At 41.1% G+C, this 19782-nt stretch overlaps 1 protein-coding gene across 2 annotated transcripts in view; it reads left to right on the top strand.

Annotated features, from left to right (window-relative positions):
• The window catches only part of SLC38A10 (solute carrier family 38 member 10), a 244458-nt gene that overhangs the window by 43970 nt on the left and 180706 nt on the right, over positions 1–19782 (top strand). For both annotated transcript variants that reach the window (XM_053706757.1, XM_053706748.1), the window contains exon 3: positions 2580–2625. In XM_053706757.1, coding sequence (XP_053562732.1) covers positions 2580–2625 — 46 coding nt within the window. The remainder of the gene's footprint in view (positions 1–2579; positions 2626–19782) is intronic.

The following is a 19782-nucleotide window of genomic DNA, read 5'->3' as shown; positions in this document are numbered from 1 at the left end:
TCTGAAGTAGGAGTATTTGAGCCTGCAATTGATATATATATGAAGCAGCGATTTAGACCCAATTTGGATTTGGCAGATGAAAAACACCCCCAATTCATTCAACCAGGGTGGTTGACAAGCCCTACTCTCTCGCAATTGGTTGCATGAGAGTAGGGGGGGGGCGATGGTAAATATGGTGAACATATGCGCCCCACAATCTGCAATGTAATGCGGACAGGTTCACAACATGAACCCTGAATCCTGTCTGTTCGCACATTTCATAAGTTTTGCCCTTAAAGGAAAAGTATACTGTAAAATTGTTTTAATAATTTTATTACTTCTATACTTAACATCACTGGGAGTGTAATTTCTTCTGCTGGCTGTGTTTACTTAGGCTATTCAATAGCTTAGACTCCAGTATAGAAACTTTCAGTATAGGCTAAATTAGCTATTTCAAATGCTGAAATGAGGGTAAAGGAGCTACTTTTAAACCATTTAATACACTCCAGCAGGTAAAATGGATAATTGGGAACAGTTTTAAGGGGTACATTTTTTTAATGTTCTTTTAGTGTTAAAACTACTCATATTTCTGTAAAAAAAAAAAAAAAAAAAAAAAAAAGATTATGTGACTGCTTTACCTAATAATGTTTTAAGGCTGTACTTGCTTCCATATACTGTACTTGTGTACAAAGAATCTTTATGATTTCCTTGATGGAATTTAGGAAAATGGCTTTAAACTCACATGTAGTATCAAACCTAGCACTGCATGTTACCTGTGCAACATCAGTTCACGTAAAGACTGATGTGTAGTAACCTTGCTGAACATAATATACCATTACATCAAAATTTTCTAGCAACTTGACAAACCTGCTTATACTACACTCAACATAGTAGCTTTAAATGGGCCCTGTATATTGTTCTATTTGAGATCATATGTATTTCTGGAATAAAGCTTATAGTTACTACCAAGGTGGCATTCTAACATTGTATGCTGGATTTAGGGCTGTTTCATATCGGTTTGTTACTGGATATCATTTCTGCCTCCCTTAAAAGCTCTTTTGCATTCTGTATAATATATCAGAAAAAGCTAGACTGTTATTCATTTTTATATAGAAATAAGTTTTAAATATTAACATTTTCTTTTAAACCGGCAGATAATGTTTCCTTCTAAGGTTATTTTGATTAAAAAATAGAAAATTCCTGTGTAAAAATACAATGCTCTGTTTTATTGGAGCCAATTATGTTTTAGACAAACCGATTTCTTTTAGTTTGTATTTAACCCCTTCAGAAGTGTTTAAAGTTGTGCTCCTAAATAGAATACATTTGTTAAAACCAATCAGGAGCAGATATACATGCATATGCTCCAATCACTGGTCTTATTCTTCTGTGGAGCAGAATGGGGGTGCCCCAGGTGTGCAACTTTTTCTGTATGCTTAACCCTATTGAGTTTTACACATAGTCAAAAAAGGAATTTGCCACTTTCACCAGATCTAATCACATCAATCAAGCTGATTTTTGTGTATTATGTTCTAATAAATCTACAATGACAAAAATGTGCTAAGAGATTATAACAAAGTTAAACCAGGACCTTGTTAGTTCATTCTAGTGTAAGATCAGTTAAAGGGACAGTCTAGGCCAAAATAAACTTTCATGATTCAGATAGAGCATGTAATTTTAAACAATTTTCCAATTTACTTTTATCACCAATTTTGCTTTGTTCTCTTGTTATTCTTAGTTGAAAGCTTAACCTAGGAGGTTCATATGCTAATTTCTTAGACCTTGAAGGCCAACTCTTTTCAGAATGCGTTTTTACAGTTTTTCACCACCAGAGGGTATTAGTTCACGTATTTCATATAGATAACACTGTGCTCGTGCACGTGAAGTTATCTGGGAGCAGGCACTGATTGGCTAAACTGCAAGTCTGTCAAAAGAACTGAAATAAAGGGGCAGTTTGCAGAGGCTTAGATACAAGATAATCACAGAGGTTAAAAGTATATTAATATAACTGTGTTGGTTATGCAAAACTGGGGAATGGGTAATAAAGGGATTATCTATCTTTTAAAACAATAAAAATTCTGGTGTAGACTGTCCCTTTAAACGTTCATGAATCAGAGCAGCAATTTTGAACAACTTTCTAATTTACTTCCATTAACAAAATGTGCACAGTCTTTTTGAATTTCAACTTTTTGAGTCACCAGCTTCTACTGAGCATGTGCAAGAATTTACATAATATACATATATGCATTTGTGATTGGATGATGGCTGTCACATGATGCAGTTGGTGTGGAAATTGACATAACTAAAAAAAATTCTTAAACAAATCTATTACTCATTTGAAGTGCTATTGCATTGTCTTGTTATCATGCATTTGTTGATTATGCAAATCTAATGTATTTACTGGTCCTTTAAGCTTTTGAGACATTTTTAGATATTAAGTCAGCATTATTGAGATTAAATTAATTCATAAATACATTAGAAAAACTCAGAGGTGACAGAGAGAGGGCTGACTCATTAATAGACCCACCATGCACTTCTTGTTCTCACTGTATTTCCAAGCTGGTAATATTCTAAACTTGCTTTTCCTTCCTTTTCTGATTTAGCTTTCCACGCTTATGGAAAAGCCGGGAAAATGTTGGTGGAAACCAGGTAAGTGGTGATAAAGGCCCTGTCTCTTCCAATCCTGATGGTGGGGATGTATTCTTGCAGCTGAGTTGTGGTCACATGTTCATGCTGTCACCTTACAAACCATGGTTGTGGCAAAATTTAGAACATTACTACCATAAAGTAGTCAACATGGGGTGCAAGGTACATATCAGCTAAAGTAGCTTATTCACTGTTACTGATTAAATATATCAAGAGAATACAATTATCATGTTAGGGATGCACACAATCAGAAAGTGTATTCACGTTTCGCTTCTAACACTCTCTGATATGTACCAGTGTAAAAAAAAAAAAGCTAGACATGCATTCAGCAGTTTTATTAACCGTCTAATGTGAAAGAAGGCGGCCGCTCGCAGTCTTCAGCTCTTTACTGAGATGTGTTTTGTTTTTTTCCTGCGAAAAGGCAACACACTAAGATCTGTGCAAATCCAGATCTTAGTGTGTTGCACTTTCATAAGAAGAAACACAGCTCAGAAGGTTGAGAGTGGCCGCAATTTGGCAGTTAACTAAACTGCAGAATGCGCATCTCTAATAAAAACTCTAGTCCATGAGATCATCTTATGTTGGCTATTCATACCTTTGCTGCCAGGAGGAGGCAAACCAACCCCACAAACCAGAGCTTTGATCTTCCCCACTATCTCCTCCCCTAGCACAGGCACTCTGTTTTTAGTTTAATTCCATAGGAGTGAACATCTTAAAGGGACATTCCAGCCAAAAATTTACTTTACATGGATTCATTTTAGTTTTGAATAGAAGCATTTTTGTAATATACATGCATTAGCAAAAATGCTTCTAATAAAAGCTATAGCTGTTTTAAAAGTGTATTTAAGTATGCACCGTGCACCAGCATTTTAAACACAGCTCTTGCTCAGAGAGCATCTGGTAATGACTCAATTTGTTAAGTGCTGACATGATACAAGCCCCACTGATGATCTAAACAACTGCAGTATTTAAATTGCCGGTGCTGTGAGAATATCTATTTATACTTCACGTGCACATGCAGAGAAAAATGTTAACACTAAAACAGTGATAACTTTTACTAGAATAATTTTTGCCAATACATCTATATTGCAAATTTGTTTCTATTCAGATGTAATTCATCTATGTGCATTTAAATTTTGACCGGAATGTTCCTTTAAGTACTCTGATCAGGCCGTTTGATAAGGGGTCTCTTAATGAATATGTGACCCATTTTCTTCCGTAGAATTCTTCTCCCAATGTGGAGATGTCACAGGCTGTATATACACTTGCAAAAATGTCAGGAAAGCTTTTATGGACAGGAAGGGGTTGGAGGTGCAGACACTGATTTACACACTAAAGAGCAGCAAACCCAGTTTAAATAACAAACCATTTTAATTTCTGTAGTAAAATTAGTGTTTTCTGAAACTTTTTTTTTTTAATTTGTGTGTGTTATGGGGATTTCTCCAACATTGGTGTGTCCGGAGGATTGTTGTACTATACCATAATGTGCTTTACTGTTTGTCTATTACACTTTATCTCTCTTTCCTATTCTACTTTCTCATTATTAATTTAAAGGGATACTAAACCCAATTTTTTTATTTCATGATTCAGATAGAGCATGAGATTTTAAGCACCTTTCTAATTTACTCCTATTATCAATTATTCTTTGTTCTCATGCTATCTTGATTTGAAAAAGCAGTACTGTAAGTTTTAGAGCCAGACCATTTTTTGTTCAGCACATGGGTAGAACTTGCTGATTTGTGGCTAAATGTAGCAAACCAATCAGCAGCTCTACCAAGGTGCTGAACTAAAAAATGGGCCGGCTCCTAACCTTTTATTACTGCTTTTTTAAATCAAGATAACATGAGAACAAAGAAAAATTGATAATAGGAGTAAATTAGAAAGTTGATTAAAATTGCATGCTCTATCTGAATCATGAAAGAAAAAATGAGGAGTTAGTATCCCTTTAAGTTGTGCCACTTTCGATCCTGGACCCTTAGCTGGGGGAATTGAGGGCAGGTTTAGGGACCATGTTTTTTTCCTTCTGTGTATAGTATGTGCGCAAAACTGCTAGTTTATACCTCTCCCCTGCTCAGTATTGTGACACTATTTTGCTGAGAATATTGCAAATTCTAAACAGGGGGGATACCTGCTTGCCCTGAGTAGTTTAGGGGTTGCCTTGCCTGCTGGGCTTTCTTCAAGCAATCCTGCTGAATTTATCACTACCCTTAGGGACCAGCTACAGATTTCTCCAGGGTTTTCTTTATTTAGTGACCGTTTAGTTTCCCTATGATATTTAGGGGATGTCAACCTCTTAACAGCTCCGCAGATGATGGCTCACTATCTGATACTTAAAGGGACATTAAACCCATTTATTTTCTTTCATGATTCAGATAGAGGATACGATTTTAAACATTCCAATTTACTTCTATTAGCTAATTAGCTTCATTCTTTAGATATCCTTTGTTGAAGAAATAGCAATGCACATGAGTGAGCCAAACACACAAGGCATCTATGGGCAGCTACCAATCAGCAGCTACTAAGCCTATCTAGATATGCTTTTCAGCAAATGATACCACAAGAATGAAGCAAATTAGATAACAGAAGTAAATTGGAAAGTTGTTTAAAATTGTATGTTCTACCTGATCCATGAAATAAATATTTTGGGTTTCATGTCCCTTTAAGACCCCTGCTATGTTCTGCAGAGGAACCTGTGTCATTTAACTTCAAGCTGGAGTACATCCATGCCTTGTTAAGGAAAAGTACTGCTTACTTTCCCAGCAGCTACTCTAGAAGCCTGGGACACCATTCAAAAGGTGGATGGAACCATCTTTTTCAGCCATCCAGCTATCAGTGTAGCATGTTTGGTTCATCCAATGTCAGTTTGGTGTGACAACCTTAGATAACAGGGACTCATAGCCCCCTGTTCTTGTTGCTGGTTTTCATCTGTACGTAGCACTTCCCAGTTGCTGAACCAAAAATGGGCCAGATCCTAAGCATACATTCCTGCTTTTACTAAGAGAGTGAAGAAAAAATGATAATAGGAGTAAATTAGAAAGTTGCACACTCTATCTGAATTATGAAAGAAAAAATTTGGGTTTCATATTGATTTAAAGAGACAGTGAACATCAGAATTTATGTTGTTTAAAAAGATAGATAATCCATTTTATTACCCATTCCTGCAGTGTCAGTTTGGTGTGACAACCTGTCTTATGAGACCGCTGGAGAGTTGTCTCTAGAGGACATCCAAGAGTACGTCAGGTTTAACCAGACTGCAAATAGCTTAATTTGTGCGGGCATTAAAATAGTTTGCCTCCATACTAAAACTGCAGCTATGGTGGTGCTCTCTAGATGTGCCTTAAGGGTTAAGGCCTGGTCTGCTGACATTGTGTTTAAGTGCAGACTTCTAGCTCTCCCTTTTCAGGGAAAGGTACTATTTGTTCCAGGCCTGTATGCTATTATATCCATGATTACTTGTGGGAAAGGAGCATTTTTACCACAGGATATAAAATCCTAAGGTAAGACACTAGCTCCTTCTGTCAGTTTAAGTCCCAAAAGAATAGTTTTGCCTCTAATACAGCAAGTTCTCTTAAATCTGTGTGATATCTCAGTACTTACTGGTCCAAGCCTAAGCGATACTAAATACTTCATCTGCTTCCAAGATAGCATGAAGGTGCTTCCCCCTCTTCAGACTCCATTCCTATGTGAGGCAAATTGTGACTTTATCATGGAGTTTTGGCAAAATCCATGGAAGATTTCTGGGTACTGGAAATCATTGCCAAGGGATTTTACAACCAGTTTTAAATCCAGGCCTTCACGCAAGAGGTTATTTTTGTCTTGTTTGTCACAAGAGCCTTACTGTCGTACATGGTGAGTTTAGAGTGCGTGGGAGACGTAATTCCGATTTTTCTAGGAAAATGGGAAGATGCTTTTACTTCAATCTGTTCCTAGCTCATAAGAAGGAGGACATTTCTCTTGTAAGGTGTATCCAGTCCACGGATCATCCATTACTTGTGGGATATTCTCCTTCCCAACAGGAAGTTGCAAGTGGATCACCCACAGCAGAGCTGCTATATAGCTCCTCCCCTAACTGCCATATCCAGTCATTCTCTTGCAAACTCTCAACATAGCTGGAGGTAGTAAGAGGAAAGTGGTGTAATATAGTTAGTTAGTTTTTTCTTCAATCAAAAGTTTATTGTTTATAAATGGTACCGGAGTTGTACTATTTTATCTCAGGCAGCATTTAGAAGAAGAATCTGCCTGCGTTTTTCTATGATCTTAGCAGAAGTAACTAAGATCCACTGCTGTTCTCACATATGTCTGAGGAGTGAGGTAACTCCAGAGGGAGAATGGCGTGCAGGTTATCCTGCAATAAGGTATGTGCAGTTTAAGTTTTTCTAGGGATGGAATTTGCTAGAAAAAAGCTGCTGATATCGGAATAATGTAAGTTAAGCCTAAATACAGTGATTTAATAGCGACTAGTATCAGGCTTGCTATCAGAGGTATATACTCTGATTAATGTGCAATATAAAACGTTTGCTGGCATGTTTAATCGTTTTTATATATGCTTTGGTGATAAAACTTATTGGGGCCTAGTTTTTTCCACATGGCTGGCTTGATTTTTGCCAAGAAACAGTTTCCTGAGGCTTTCCACTTTTGTAATATGAGTGGGAGGGGCCTATTTTAGCGCTTTTTTGCGCAGTTAAAATTACAGACAGAGACATTCAGCTTCCCTCAGCAGTCCCCTGCATGCTTTAGGACATCTCTGAAGGGCTCAAAAGGCTTCAAAAGTCATATATTGAGGAAGGTAAAGCCACAGTGGAGCTGTGGCAGTTGTTCTGACTGTTTAAAAAACGTTTTTTTAAATTTTTTAATCCGTTTTTTGTATTAAGGGGTTAATCATCCATTTGCAAGTGTGTGCAATGCTCTGCTAACTTGTTACATACACTGTAAAAATTTCGTTAGTTTAACTGCCTTTTTTCACTGTTATTTCAAATTTTAGCTAAATTTGTTTCCCTTAAAGGCACAGTAACGTTTTTTATATTGCTTGTTTAACTTGATGTAAAGTGTTTTCCAAGCTTGCTAGTCTCATTGCTAGTCTGTATAAACATGTCTGACATAGAGAAAACTCCTTTTTCATTATGTTTAAAAGCCATGGTGGAACCCCATAGGAGAATGTGTACTAAATTTATTGATTTCACTTTAAACAATAAAGATCAGCTTTTATCTTTAAAAAAGTTATCACCAGAGGATTCTGGCGAGGGGGAAGTTATGCCGACTAACTCTCCCCACGTGTCAGACCCTTTGACTCCCGCTCAAGGGACTCACGCTAAAATGGCGCCAAGTACATCAAAGATGCCCATAGCGATTACTTTGCAGGACATGGCGGCAATCATGGATAATACCCTGTCAGCGGTATTAGCCAGACTGCTGGAATACAGAGGAAAGCGCGATAGCTCTGGGGTTAGACGTAGTACAGAGCGCGCAGATGCCTTAAGGCCCATGTCTGATACTGCGTCACAATATGCAGAAGCTGAGGAAGGAGAGCTTCAGTCTGTGGGTGACATTTCTGATTCGGGGAAACCCGATTCAGATATGTCTACTTTTAAATTTAAGCTTGAGAACCTCCGTGTATTGCTTGGGGAGGTGTTAGCTGCTCTGAATGACTGTGACACAATTGCAGCACCAGAGAAATTGTGTAGACTGGATAAATACTATGCAGTGCCGGTGTGTACTGATGTTTTTCCAATACCTAAAAGGTTTACAGAAATCATTAATAAGGAGTGGGATAGACCCGGTGTGCCGTTTTCCCCCCCTCCTATTTTTAGAAAAATGTTTCCAATAGACGCCACCACACGGGACTTATGGCAGACGGTCCCTAAGGTGGAGGGAGCAATTTCTACTTTAGCAAAGCGTACCACTATCCCTGTCGAGGACAGTTGTGCTTTTTCAGATCCAATGGATAAAAAATTAGGTTACCGTAAGAAAATTTTTATTCAACAAGGTTTTATCCTGCAGCCCCTTGCATGCATTGCGCCTGTCACTGCTGCTGCAGCGTTCTGGTTTGAGTCTCTGGAAGAGGCCTTTCAGACAGCTACTCCATTGACTGAAATACTTGACAAGCTTAGAACACTTAAGCTAGCTAATTCTTTTTTCTCTTGTAAGGTGTATCCAGTCCACGGATCATCCATTACTTGTGGGATATTCTCATTCCCAACAGGAAGTTGCAAGAGGACACCCACAGTAGAGCTGTAACATAGCTCCTCCCCTAACTGTCATAGCCAGTCATTCTCTTGCAACTCTCAACAAGCAAGGACGTTGTAGGAGAGAGTGGTTAAATATAGCTAGTTTATTTTCTTCAATCAAAAGTTTGTTATTTTTAAATAGTACCGGAGTTGTGCTATTTTATCTCAGGCAGTAAATAGAAGAAAAATCTGCCTGAGGTTTCTATGATCTTAGCAGGTTGTAACTAAGATCCATTGCTGTTCTCACATATGTCTGAGGGGATTACACAGATGAGGTAACTTCAGCGAGAGAATGGCGTGCAGTTTATTCTGCTATCAGGTATGTGCAGTTATAATTTTTTCTAGAGATGGAAATGCTAGAAAATGCTGCTGATACCGGATTAATGTAAGTTAAGCCTGAATACAGTGATTTAATAACGACTGGTATCATGCTTACTTCCAGGGGTAATACCCTTATAATATGGCAATATAAAACGTTTGCTTGCATGTTTAATCGTTTTTATTTATGCTGATAAAATTTTATTGGGGCCTAGTTTTTTCCACATGGCTGGCTTAAATTTTGACTAGAAACAATTTTCACTGTTGTAGTATAAAAGTTACAGTTGGTGCAGTTAAAATTACAAACTGTGACATCCAGCTTCCCTCAAAGGCCCTCTGAATGCTATAGGACATCTCTAAAGGGCCCAAAGGCTTTCCAAAGTCGTTTATTGGGGAAGGTACGGCCACAGCTTGCTGTGGCAGTTGGTTGTGACTGTTAAAAAACGTCTATTTCGTTTTTTTGATCCGTTTTTTGAACTAAGGGGTTAATCATCCATTTGCAAGTGGGTGCAATGCTCTGCTAACCTGTTACATACACTGTAAAAATTTCGTTTGATTTACTGCATTTTTTCACAGTTTTTTCAAATTCTGACAAAATTTGTTTCCCTTAAAGGCACAGTACCGTTTTTTATATTTGCTTGTTAACTTGATGTAAAGTATTTTCCAAGCTTGCTAGTCTCATTGCTAGTCTGTATAAACATGTCTGACATAGAGGAAACTCCTTGTTCATTATGTTTAAAAGCCATGGTGGAACCCCCTCTTAGAATGTGTACCAAATGTACTGATTTCATTTTATGCAATAAAGATCATTTTCTGTCTTTAAAAAAATTTATCACCAGAGGAATCTGACGAGGGGGAAGTTATGCCGACTAACTTTCCCCACGTGTCAGACTCTTTGACTCCCGCTTAAGGGACTCACGCTCAAATGGCGCCAAATACATCTAGGGCGCCCATAGCGTTTACTTTACAAGACATGGCGGCAGTCATGGATAATACACTGTCAGCGGTATTAGCCAAACTACCTGAACTTAAAGGTAAGCAAGATAGCTCTGGGGTGAGACAAAATGCAGAGCATACTGACGCTTTAAGAACCATGTCTGATACTGCCTCACAATATGCAGAAGCTGAGGAAAGAGAGCTTCAGTCAGTGGGTGATGTTAATGACTCAGGAAGATACCTGATTCTAATATTTCTACATTTAAATTTAAGCTTGTACACCTCCGCGTGTTGCTTAGGGAGGTTTTAACTGCTCTGAATGACTGTGTTTCCATTGCAGTGCCAGAGAAATTGTGTAGACTGGATAAATACTTTGCAGTGCCGGTGTGTACTGATGTTTTTCCAAATACCTAAAAGGTTTACAGAAATTATTAATAAGGAATGGGATAGACCAGGTGTGCCGTTCTCTTCCCCTCCGATTTTTAGAAAAATGTTTCCAATAGACGCCACCACACGGGACTTATGGCAGACAGTCCCTAAGGTGGAGGGAGCAGTTTCTACTCTAGTAAAGCGTACTACTATCCCTGTCGAGGACAGCTGTGCTTTTTTTTTTTTTTTTTTTTTTTAGATCCAATGGATAAAAAATTAGAGGTTACCTTAAGAAAATATTTATTCAACAAGGTTTTATCCTACAGCCCCTTGCATGCATTGCCCCTGTCACTGCTGCTGCAGCGTACTGGTTTGAGTCTCTGGAAGAGGCTTTACAGGTAGCGACTCCATTGGATGACATACTTGGCAAACTTAGAGCACTTAAGCTAGCCAATTCTTTTATTCTGATGACATTGTTCATTTGACTAAACTAACGGCTAAGAATTCTGGTTTTGCTATACAGGCGCGCAGAGCGCTATGGCTTAGATCATGGTCAGCTGACGTGACTTCAAAATCTAAGCTACTTAACATTCCCTTCAAGGGGCAGACCCTATTCGGGCCTGGTTGAAGAAGATTATTGCTGATATCACTGGAGGAAAAGGTCATGCCCTTCCTCAGGACAGGTCCAAATCTAGGGCCAAACAGTCTAATTTTCGTGCCTTTCAAAACTTCAAGGCAGGTGCGGCATCAACTTCCTCTAATAATAAACAAGAGGAAACTTTTGCTCAATCCAAGACGGTCTGGAGACTAAACCTGACCTGGAAAAAAGGTAAGCAGGTAAAAAAGCCTGCTGCTGCCTCTAAGACAGCATGAAGGAACGGCCCCCTATCCGGGAACGGATCTAGTAGGGAGCAGACTTTCACTCTTTGCCCAGGCGTGGGCAAGAGATGTTCAGGATCCCTGGGCGTTGGAAATTATATCCCAGGGATATCTTCTGGACTTCAAAGCTTCCCCCCCCAAAAGGGAGATTTCACCTTTCACAATTATCTGCACACCAGATAAAAAGAGAGGCATTCTTACACTGTGTACGAGACCTCCTAGTTATCGGAGTGATCCATCCAGTTCCAAAGGAGGAACAGGGACAGGGTTTTTACTCAAATCTGTTTGTGGTTCCCAAAAAAGAGGGAACCTTCAGACCAATTTTGGATCTAAAGATCTTAAACAAATTCCTCAAAGTTCCGTCGTTCAAGATGGAAACTATTCCTACCATCCTACCACTGATCCAGGAGGGTCAATATATGACTACAGTGGATCTAAAGGATGCTTATCTTCACATTCCGATACACAAAGATCATCATCGGTTTCTCAGGTTTGCCTTTCAAGACAGGCATTACCAGTTGTAGCTCTTCCCTTGGGATTAGCTACAGCCCCAAGAATCTTTACAAAGGTTCTAGGGTCGCTTATGGCGGTCCTAAGGCCGCGGGGCATAGCAGTAGCCCCTTATTTAGACGACATCCTGATACAGGCGTCAAACTTCCAAATTGCCAAGTCTCATACGGACGTAGTACTGGCATTTCTGTGGTCGCATGGGTGGAAAGTGAACGAGGAAAAGAGTTCTCTATCCCCACTCACAAGAGTTTCCTTTCTAGGGACTCTGATAGATTCTGTAGAAATGAAAATTCACCTGACGGAGTCCAGGTTATCAAAGCTTCTAAATTCCTGCCGGGTTCTTCATTCCATTCCGCGCCCAGTGTATGGAAGTAATCGGCTTAATGGTAGCGGCAATGGACATAGTGCCGTTTGCACGCTTACATCTCAGACCGCTGCAACTATGCATGCTCAGTCAGTGGAACGGGGATTACACAGATTTGTCCCCTCAACTGAATCTGGACCAAGAGACCAGCGATTCTCTTCTCTGGTGGCTATCTCGGGTCCATCTGTCCAAAGGTATGACCTTTCGCAGGCCAGATTGGACAGACAATTGTTACGACAGATGCCAGCCTTCTAGGTTGGGGTGCAGTCTGGAACTCCCTGAAGGCTCAGGGATCGTGGACTCAGGAGGAGTCTCTCCTTCCATTAAATATTCTGGAACTAAGAGCGATATTCAAGGCTCTTCAGGCTTGGCCTCAGTTAGCAACTCTGAGGTACATCAGATTTCAGTCGGACAACATCACGACTGTGGCTTACATCAAACATCAAGGGGGAACGAGAAGTTCCCTAGAGATGTTAGAAGTTTCAAAAATAATTAGCTGGGCAGAGATTCACTCTTGCCACCTATCAGCTATCCATATCCCAGGTGTAGAGCACTGGGAGGCGGATTTTCTAAGTCGTCAGACTTTTCATCCGGGAGAGTGGGAACTCCATCCGGAGGTATTTGCACAACTGATTCATCGTTGGGGCAAACCAGAACTGGATCTCATGGCGTCTCGCCAGAACGCCAAGCTTCCGTGTTACGGATCCAGGTCCAGGGATCCCAAGGCGACACTGATAGATGCTCTAGCAGCGCCCTGGTCTTTCAACCTGGCTTATGTGTTTCCACCGTTTCCTCTGCTCCCTCGACTGATTGCCAAGATCAAGCCGGAGAGAGCATCGGTGTTTCTGATAGCACCTGCGTGGCCACGCAGGAGCTGGTATGCAGATCTAGTGGACATGTCATCCTTTCCACCATGGTCTCTGCCTCTGAAACAGGACCTTCTACTTCAGGGTCCTTTCAACCATCCAAATCTAATTTCTCTGAGGCTGACTGCCTGGAGATTGAACGCTTGATTTTATCAAAGCGTGGCTTCTCCGAGTCAGTTATTGACACCTTAAGACAGGCACGAAAGCCTGTCACCAGGAAAATATACCATAAGGTATGGCGTAGATATCTTTATTGGTGTGAATCCAAGGGTTACTCATGGAGTAAGGTCAGGATTGCTAGGATATTATCTTTTCTCCAAGAAGGTTTGGAAAAAGGATTGTCAGCTAGTTAAGTGTCTGGCAGATGTTCCAGACGTTCAGGCATTTTGTCAGGCTTTAGTTAGAATCAAGCCTGTGTTTAAACCTGTTGCTCCACCATGGAGCTTAAACTTGGTTCTTAAGGTTCTTCAAGGAGTTCCGTTTGAACCTCTTCATTCCATAGATATCAAGCTTTTATCTTGGAAAGTTCTTTTTTTGGTAGCTATTTCCTCGGCTTGTAGAGTCTCTGAGCTATCTGCCTTACAATGTGATTCTCCTTATCTGATTTTTCATACGGATAAGGTAGTCCTGCGTACCAAACCTGGGTTCTTACCAGTGTTCCCTCTAAGGCCAGTTTTGTGTGCGGCCCAGCAGTGAAACAGTTAATTAGGTAACCACACCCTGCAATTAGCAAACACTGCACAATGCAGATGGCAAAGTTTCGTTCTCTTGTTAACTGTTTCACTGCTGGGCTGCACACAAAACTGGCCTTAGAGGGAACACTGGTTCTTACCTAAGGTGGTATCTAACAAGAATATCAATCAAGAGATTGTTGTTCCATCCTTGTGTTACACAATCTGGACGTGGTCCGTGCTTTAAAGTTTTACTTACAAGCTACTAAAGATTTTCCTCAAACATCTGCTTTTTTTGTTGTCTACTCTGGACAGAGGAGAGGTCAAAAGGCTTCGGCAACCTCTTTTTCTTTTTGACTAAGAAGCTTAATCCGCTTAGCCTATGAGACTGCTGGACAGCAGCCTCCTGAAAGGATTACAGCTCATTCCACTAGAGCTGTGGCTTCCACTTGGGCCTTTAAAAATGAGGCTTCTTTTGATCAGATTTGCAAGGCGACGACTTGGTTTTCGCTTCATATTTTTTCAAAATTTTACAAATTTGATACTTTTGCTTCTTCGGAGGCTATATTTGGGAGACAGGTTTTACGGGCAGTGGTTCCTTCCATTTAAGTTCCTGCCTTGTCCCTCCCTTCATCCGTGTACTTTAGCTTTGGTATTGGTATCCCACAAGTAATGGATGATCCGTGGACTGGATACACCTTACAAGAGAAAACACAATTTATGCTTACCTGATAAATTTATTTCTCTTGTGGTGTATCCAGTCCACGGCCCGCCCTGTCATTTTAAGGCAGGTAATTTTTAAATTTAAACTACAGTAACCACTGCACCCTATGGTTCCTCCTTTCTCGGCTTGTTTTCGGTCGAATGACTGGCTATGACAGTTAGGGGAGGAGCTATGTTACAGCTCTACTGTGGGTGTCCTCTTGAAACTTCCTGTTGGGAATGAGAATATCCCACAAGTAATGAATGATCCGTGGACTGGATACACCACAAGAGAAATAAATTTATCAGGTAAGCATAAATTGTGTTGTTTCTGACGCCATTGTTCATTTGACTAAACTAACCGCTAAGAATTCTGGATTTGCCATCCAGGCGCATAGGGCGCTATGGCTTAAATCTTGGTCAGCTGACGTGACTTCAAAGTCTAAATTACTTAACATTCCCTTCAAGGGGCAGACCCTATTCGGGCCTGGTTTGAAGGAAATTATTGCTGACATTACTGGAGGTAAGGGTCATACCCTTCCTCAAGACAGGGCCAAATCAAAGGCCAAACAGTCTAATTTTCGTGCCTTTCGAAACTTCAAGGCAGGTGCAGCATCAACTTCCTCTGCTACAAGACAAGAGGGAACTTTTGCTTAATCCAAGCCGGGCTGGAAACCTAACCAGTCCTGGAACAAAGGCAAGCAGGCCAGAAAGCCTGCTGCTGCCTCTAAGACAGCATGAAGGAATGGCCCCCTATCCGGTAACGGATCTAGTAGGGGGCAGACTTTCTATCTTCGCCCAGGCGTGGGCAAGAGATGTTCAGGATCCCTGGGCGTTGGAGATCATATCTCAGGGATATCTTCTGGACTTCAAAGCTTCCCCTTCTCAAGGGAGATTTCACCTTTCAAGATTATCTGTAAACCAGATAACGAAAGAGGCATTCTTACGCTGTGTGCAAGACCTCCTAGTTATGGGAGTGATATGTCCAGTTCCACATTCGGAACAGGGACAGGGTTTTTATTCAAATCTGTTTGTGGTTCCCAAAAAAGAGGGAAACTTCAGACCCATTTTGGATCTAAAGATCTTAAACAAATTCCTCAGAGTTCCATCGTTCAAAATGGAAACTATTCGGACCATCCTACCTATGATCCAGGAGGGTCAGTACATGACCACAGTGGATTTGAAGGATGCTTACCTTCACATACCGATTCACAAAGATCATCATCGGTTCCTAAGGTTTGCCTTTCTGGACAGGCATTACCAATTTGTGGCTCTTCCCTTCGGGTTAGCTACAGCTCCAAGAATCTTTACAAAGGTTCTGGGATCGCTTCTGGCGGTCCTAAGACCGCGAGGTATATCAGTGGCCCTGTCATGATACAATTGTGTGGAGTAGTTGATACCTGGATTGGCTGCTCAGCAGAGGTGTTATTGTCTCAGCCTCGAAGTGAACTGCTGTTCTGTGTGTGTGGAATTTGTATTCAGAGAAGCTGTGGGCTGAGCCCCTCCTTAGCCTAGTGATGTGTGTAAAGGAATGCAAAACGCTCCTCCCCTTGGAGACTGATAGTAGTAGCTAAGACTTGTTTTTATTGGCCAGACCCGTTGTAAATTATAACCCGGGCGTTGTCTTTGACAAGACAAAGAGAATCAGATTCAAGTATGCAAGAGACAGACTTTTTAGGCAGAACTGCCCTGGGACCCAAACGACTTAATATCTGAAATGGCAGCTCTCCACATATCGAAAGGAACTTGGCAATGAGTAAGATATTGTGTTGTAATTTTCATGTCCCATTTGGTTTCTAAAGAACTGTAACTTTGCATTTGTATGTTTATTTTGAGTGTCTTTATAATTTTGCACTGTGTAACCTGTGTTGATATTTTTGTTATTAAACACATAGAAAATCTCATTCTGTCTGTTGGGCTCTAATATCTGAATTCACACTCCTGTTGAGACAAGGTTAAAGGCACGAACTCCCCTTTAATTTAAAAGTTTTGGTGGTGGCAGCAGGGAAATTGTTAGAGCAGTGTGGACCAGATTTGGTTAATGTGGTGTCTCTTTTAAAGGTCCTTTTGCAGAGTTGCAAGGATAAGGGAACCAGAGCTGTGTGCCATTAACCCCTTCATGCCCACACCCCTCTATTGTGACGCTGAGAAGGCGTGATTCGTTACAGGCCCCTTATCTGGACGACATCATGATACAGGCGTCAAGCTTTCAGATTGCCAAGTCACATACGGACATAGTTCTGGCATTTCTCAGGTCACATGGGTGGAAGGTGAACGAGGAAAAGAGTTATCTATCCCCACTCACAAGAGTCTCCTTCCTAGGGACTCTGATAGATTCTGTAAAAATGAAGATTTACCTGACAGAATCCAGGTTATCAAAGCTTCTAAAATCTTGCCGTGTTCTTCATTCTATTCCGCGCCCTTCGGTGGCTCAGTGTATGGAAGTAATCGGCTTGATGGTAGCGGCGATGGACATAGTGCCATTTGCGCGACTACATCTCAGACCGCTGCAATTATGCATGCTCAGTCAGTGGAATGGGGATTACACAGATTTGTCCCCTCTGCTAAATCTGGATCAAGAGACCAGAGATTCTCATCTCTGGTGGCTATCTTGGGTCCATCTGTCCAAAGGTATGACCTTTCGCAGGCCAGATTGGACAATTGTAACAACAGATGCCAGCCTTCTAGGTTGGGGTGCAGTCTGGAATTCCCTGAAGGCTCAGGGATCGTGGACTCAGGAGGAGAAACTCCTCCCAATAAATATTCTGGAGTTAAGAGCAATATTCAATGCTCTTCTAGCTTGGCCTCAGTTAGCAACCCTGAGGTTCATCAGATTTCAGTCGGACAACATCACGACTGTGGCTTACATCAACCATCAAGGGGGAACCAGGAGTTCCCTAGCGATGTTAGAAGTCTCCAAGATAATTTGCTGGGCAGATACTCACTCTTGCCACCTATCAGCAATCCATATCCCAGGTGTAGAGAACTGGGAGGCGGATTTTCTAAGTCGTCAGACTTTTCATCCGGGGGAGTCGGAACTCCATCCGGAGGTGTTTGCTCAATTGGTTCATCGTTGGGGCAAACCAGAACTGGATCTCATGGCGTCTCGCCAGAACGCCAAGCTTTCCTTGTTACGGATCCAGGTCCAGGGACCCAGAAGCGGCACTGATAGATGCTCTAGCAGCGCCTTGGTTCTTCAACCTGGCTTATGTGTTTCCACTGTTTCCTCTGCTCCCTCGACTGATTGCCAAAATCAAACAGGAGAGGGCATCAGTGATCTTGATAGCGCCTGCGTGGCCACGCAGGACCTGGTATGCAGACCTAGTGGACATGTCATCCTTTCCACCATGGACCCTGCCTCTGAGACAAGACCTTCTACTACAAGGTCCTTTCAATCATCCAAATCTAATTTCTCTGAGACTGACTGCATGGAGATTGAACGCTTGATTTTATCAAAGCGTGGCTTCTCCGAGTCAGTCATTGGTACCCTTATACAGGCACGAAAGCCTGTCACCAGGAAAATCTACCATAAGATATGGCGTAAATACCTTTTATTGGTGTGAATCCAAGAATTTCTCATGGAGTAGGGTTAGGATTCCTAGGAAATTGTCCTTTCTCCAAGAGGGTTTGGAAAAAGGATTATCAGCTAGTTCTTTAAAGGGACAGATTTCTGCTCTGTCTATTCTTTTGCACAAGTGTCTGGCAGAAGTTCCAGACCTTCAAGCTTTTTGTCAGGCTTTGGTTAGAATTAAGCCTGTGTTTAAACCTGTTGCTCCCCCATGGAGCTTAAACTTGGTTCTTAAAGTTCTTCAAGGGGTTCCGTTTGAACCCCTTCATTCCATTGATATCAAACTTTTATCTTGGAAAGTTCTGTTTTTGATGGCTATTTCCTTGGCTCGGAGAGTCTCTGAGTTATCTGCCTTACAATGTGATTCTCCTTATCTGATTTTCCATTCAGATAAAGTAGTTCTGCGTACAAAACCTGGGTTTTTACCTAAGGTAGTTTCTAACAAGAATATCAATCAAGAGATTGTTGTTCCATTATTGTGTCCTAATCCTTCTTCAAAGAAGGAACGCCTTTTACATAATATGGACGTGGTCCTTGCTTTAAAGTTTTACTTACAAGCTACTAAAGATTTTCGCCAAACATCTACACTGTTTGTTGTTCACTCTGGACAGAGGAGAGGTCAAAAAGCTTCGGCAACCTCTCTTTCTTTTTGGCTTCGGAGCGTAATACGCTTAGCCTATGAGACTGCTGGACAGCAGCCCCCTGAAAGGATTACAGCTCATTCTACTAGAGCTGTGGCTTCCACCTGGGCCTTTAAAAATGAGGCTTCTGTTGAACAGATTTGCAAGGCGGCGACTTGGTCTTCGTTTCATACCTTTTCAAAATTTTACAAATTTGATACTTTTGCTTCTTCGGAGGCTATTTTTGGGAGAAAGGTTCTACAAGCAGTGGTTCCTTCCATTTAAGCCTGCCTTGTCCCTCCCTTCATCCGTGTACTTTAGCTTTGGTATTGGTATCCCACAAGTAATGGATGATCCGTGGGCTGGATACACCTTACAAGTGAAAACATAATTTATGCTTACCTGATAAATTTATTTCTCTTGTGGTGTATCCAGTCCACGGCCCGCCCTGTCTTTTTAAGGCAGGTCTAAATTTGAATTTAAACTACAGTCACCACTGCACTCTATGGTTTCTCCTTTCTCGGCTTGTTTCGGTCGAATGACTGGATATGTCAGTTAGGGGAAGAGCTATATAGCAGCTCTGCTGTGGGTGATCCTCTTGCAGCTTCCTGTTGGGAAGGAGAATATCCCACAAGTAATGGATGATCCGTGGACTGGATACACCACAAGAGAAATAAATTTATCAGGTAAGCAAAAATTATGTTTTTGCATTAGTAAAGCTTGGCAGCAGGACTTATTGCACTTCTTTTGCCCTACTTTGTTCTTTCCTGTATCTATCTCTCTAATTTGTCATATGGTAAAACTGAGTGTATGTGGTATGGGAATAGATAGATGGGAAGATCGAAGCTCTATTTTGTGCAGTTGGTTTGCCTCCTCCTGTTGGCCAATAAATGAACAGCCCACATGTGATGATATCGTAGACTCACCATCCTGAAGGAAATTACCTTGGGCCAGATTACAGATGGAGCTGTAACAGTTACATGCGAGCGAAAAGGGGTTTATCGCAGGTGTTTGCGCACATCTTTTTTTTTTTGGGTCGTATTACAAGTTGAAAGTAAACGCTTTCACTTGAGCACAATTGAAGTTAACGTTCGTCAAGATAGTGTGTCCTTAGAGCTCTGATTAACTGTTTT

This window comes from Bombina bombina, chromosome 1 (genome assembly GCF_027579735.1).
Source record: "Bombina bombina isolate aBomBom1 chromosome 1, aBomBom1.pri, whole genome shotgun sequence".
Classification (NCBI taxonomy): Eukaryota; Metazoa; Chordata; class Amphibia; order Anura; family Bombinatoridae; genus Bombina; species Bombina bombina.
Note: the sequence above shows the minus strand (reverse complement) of the source record. Positions and strands in the feature narration are given on the sequence as shown.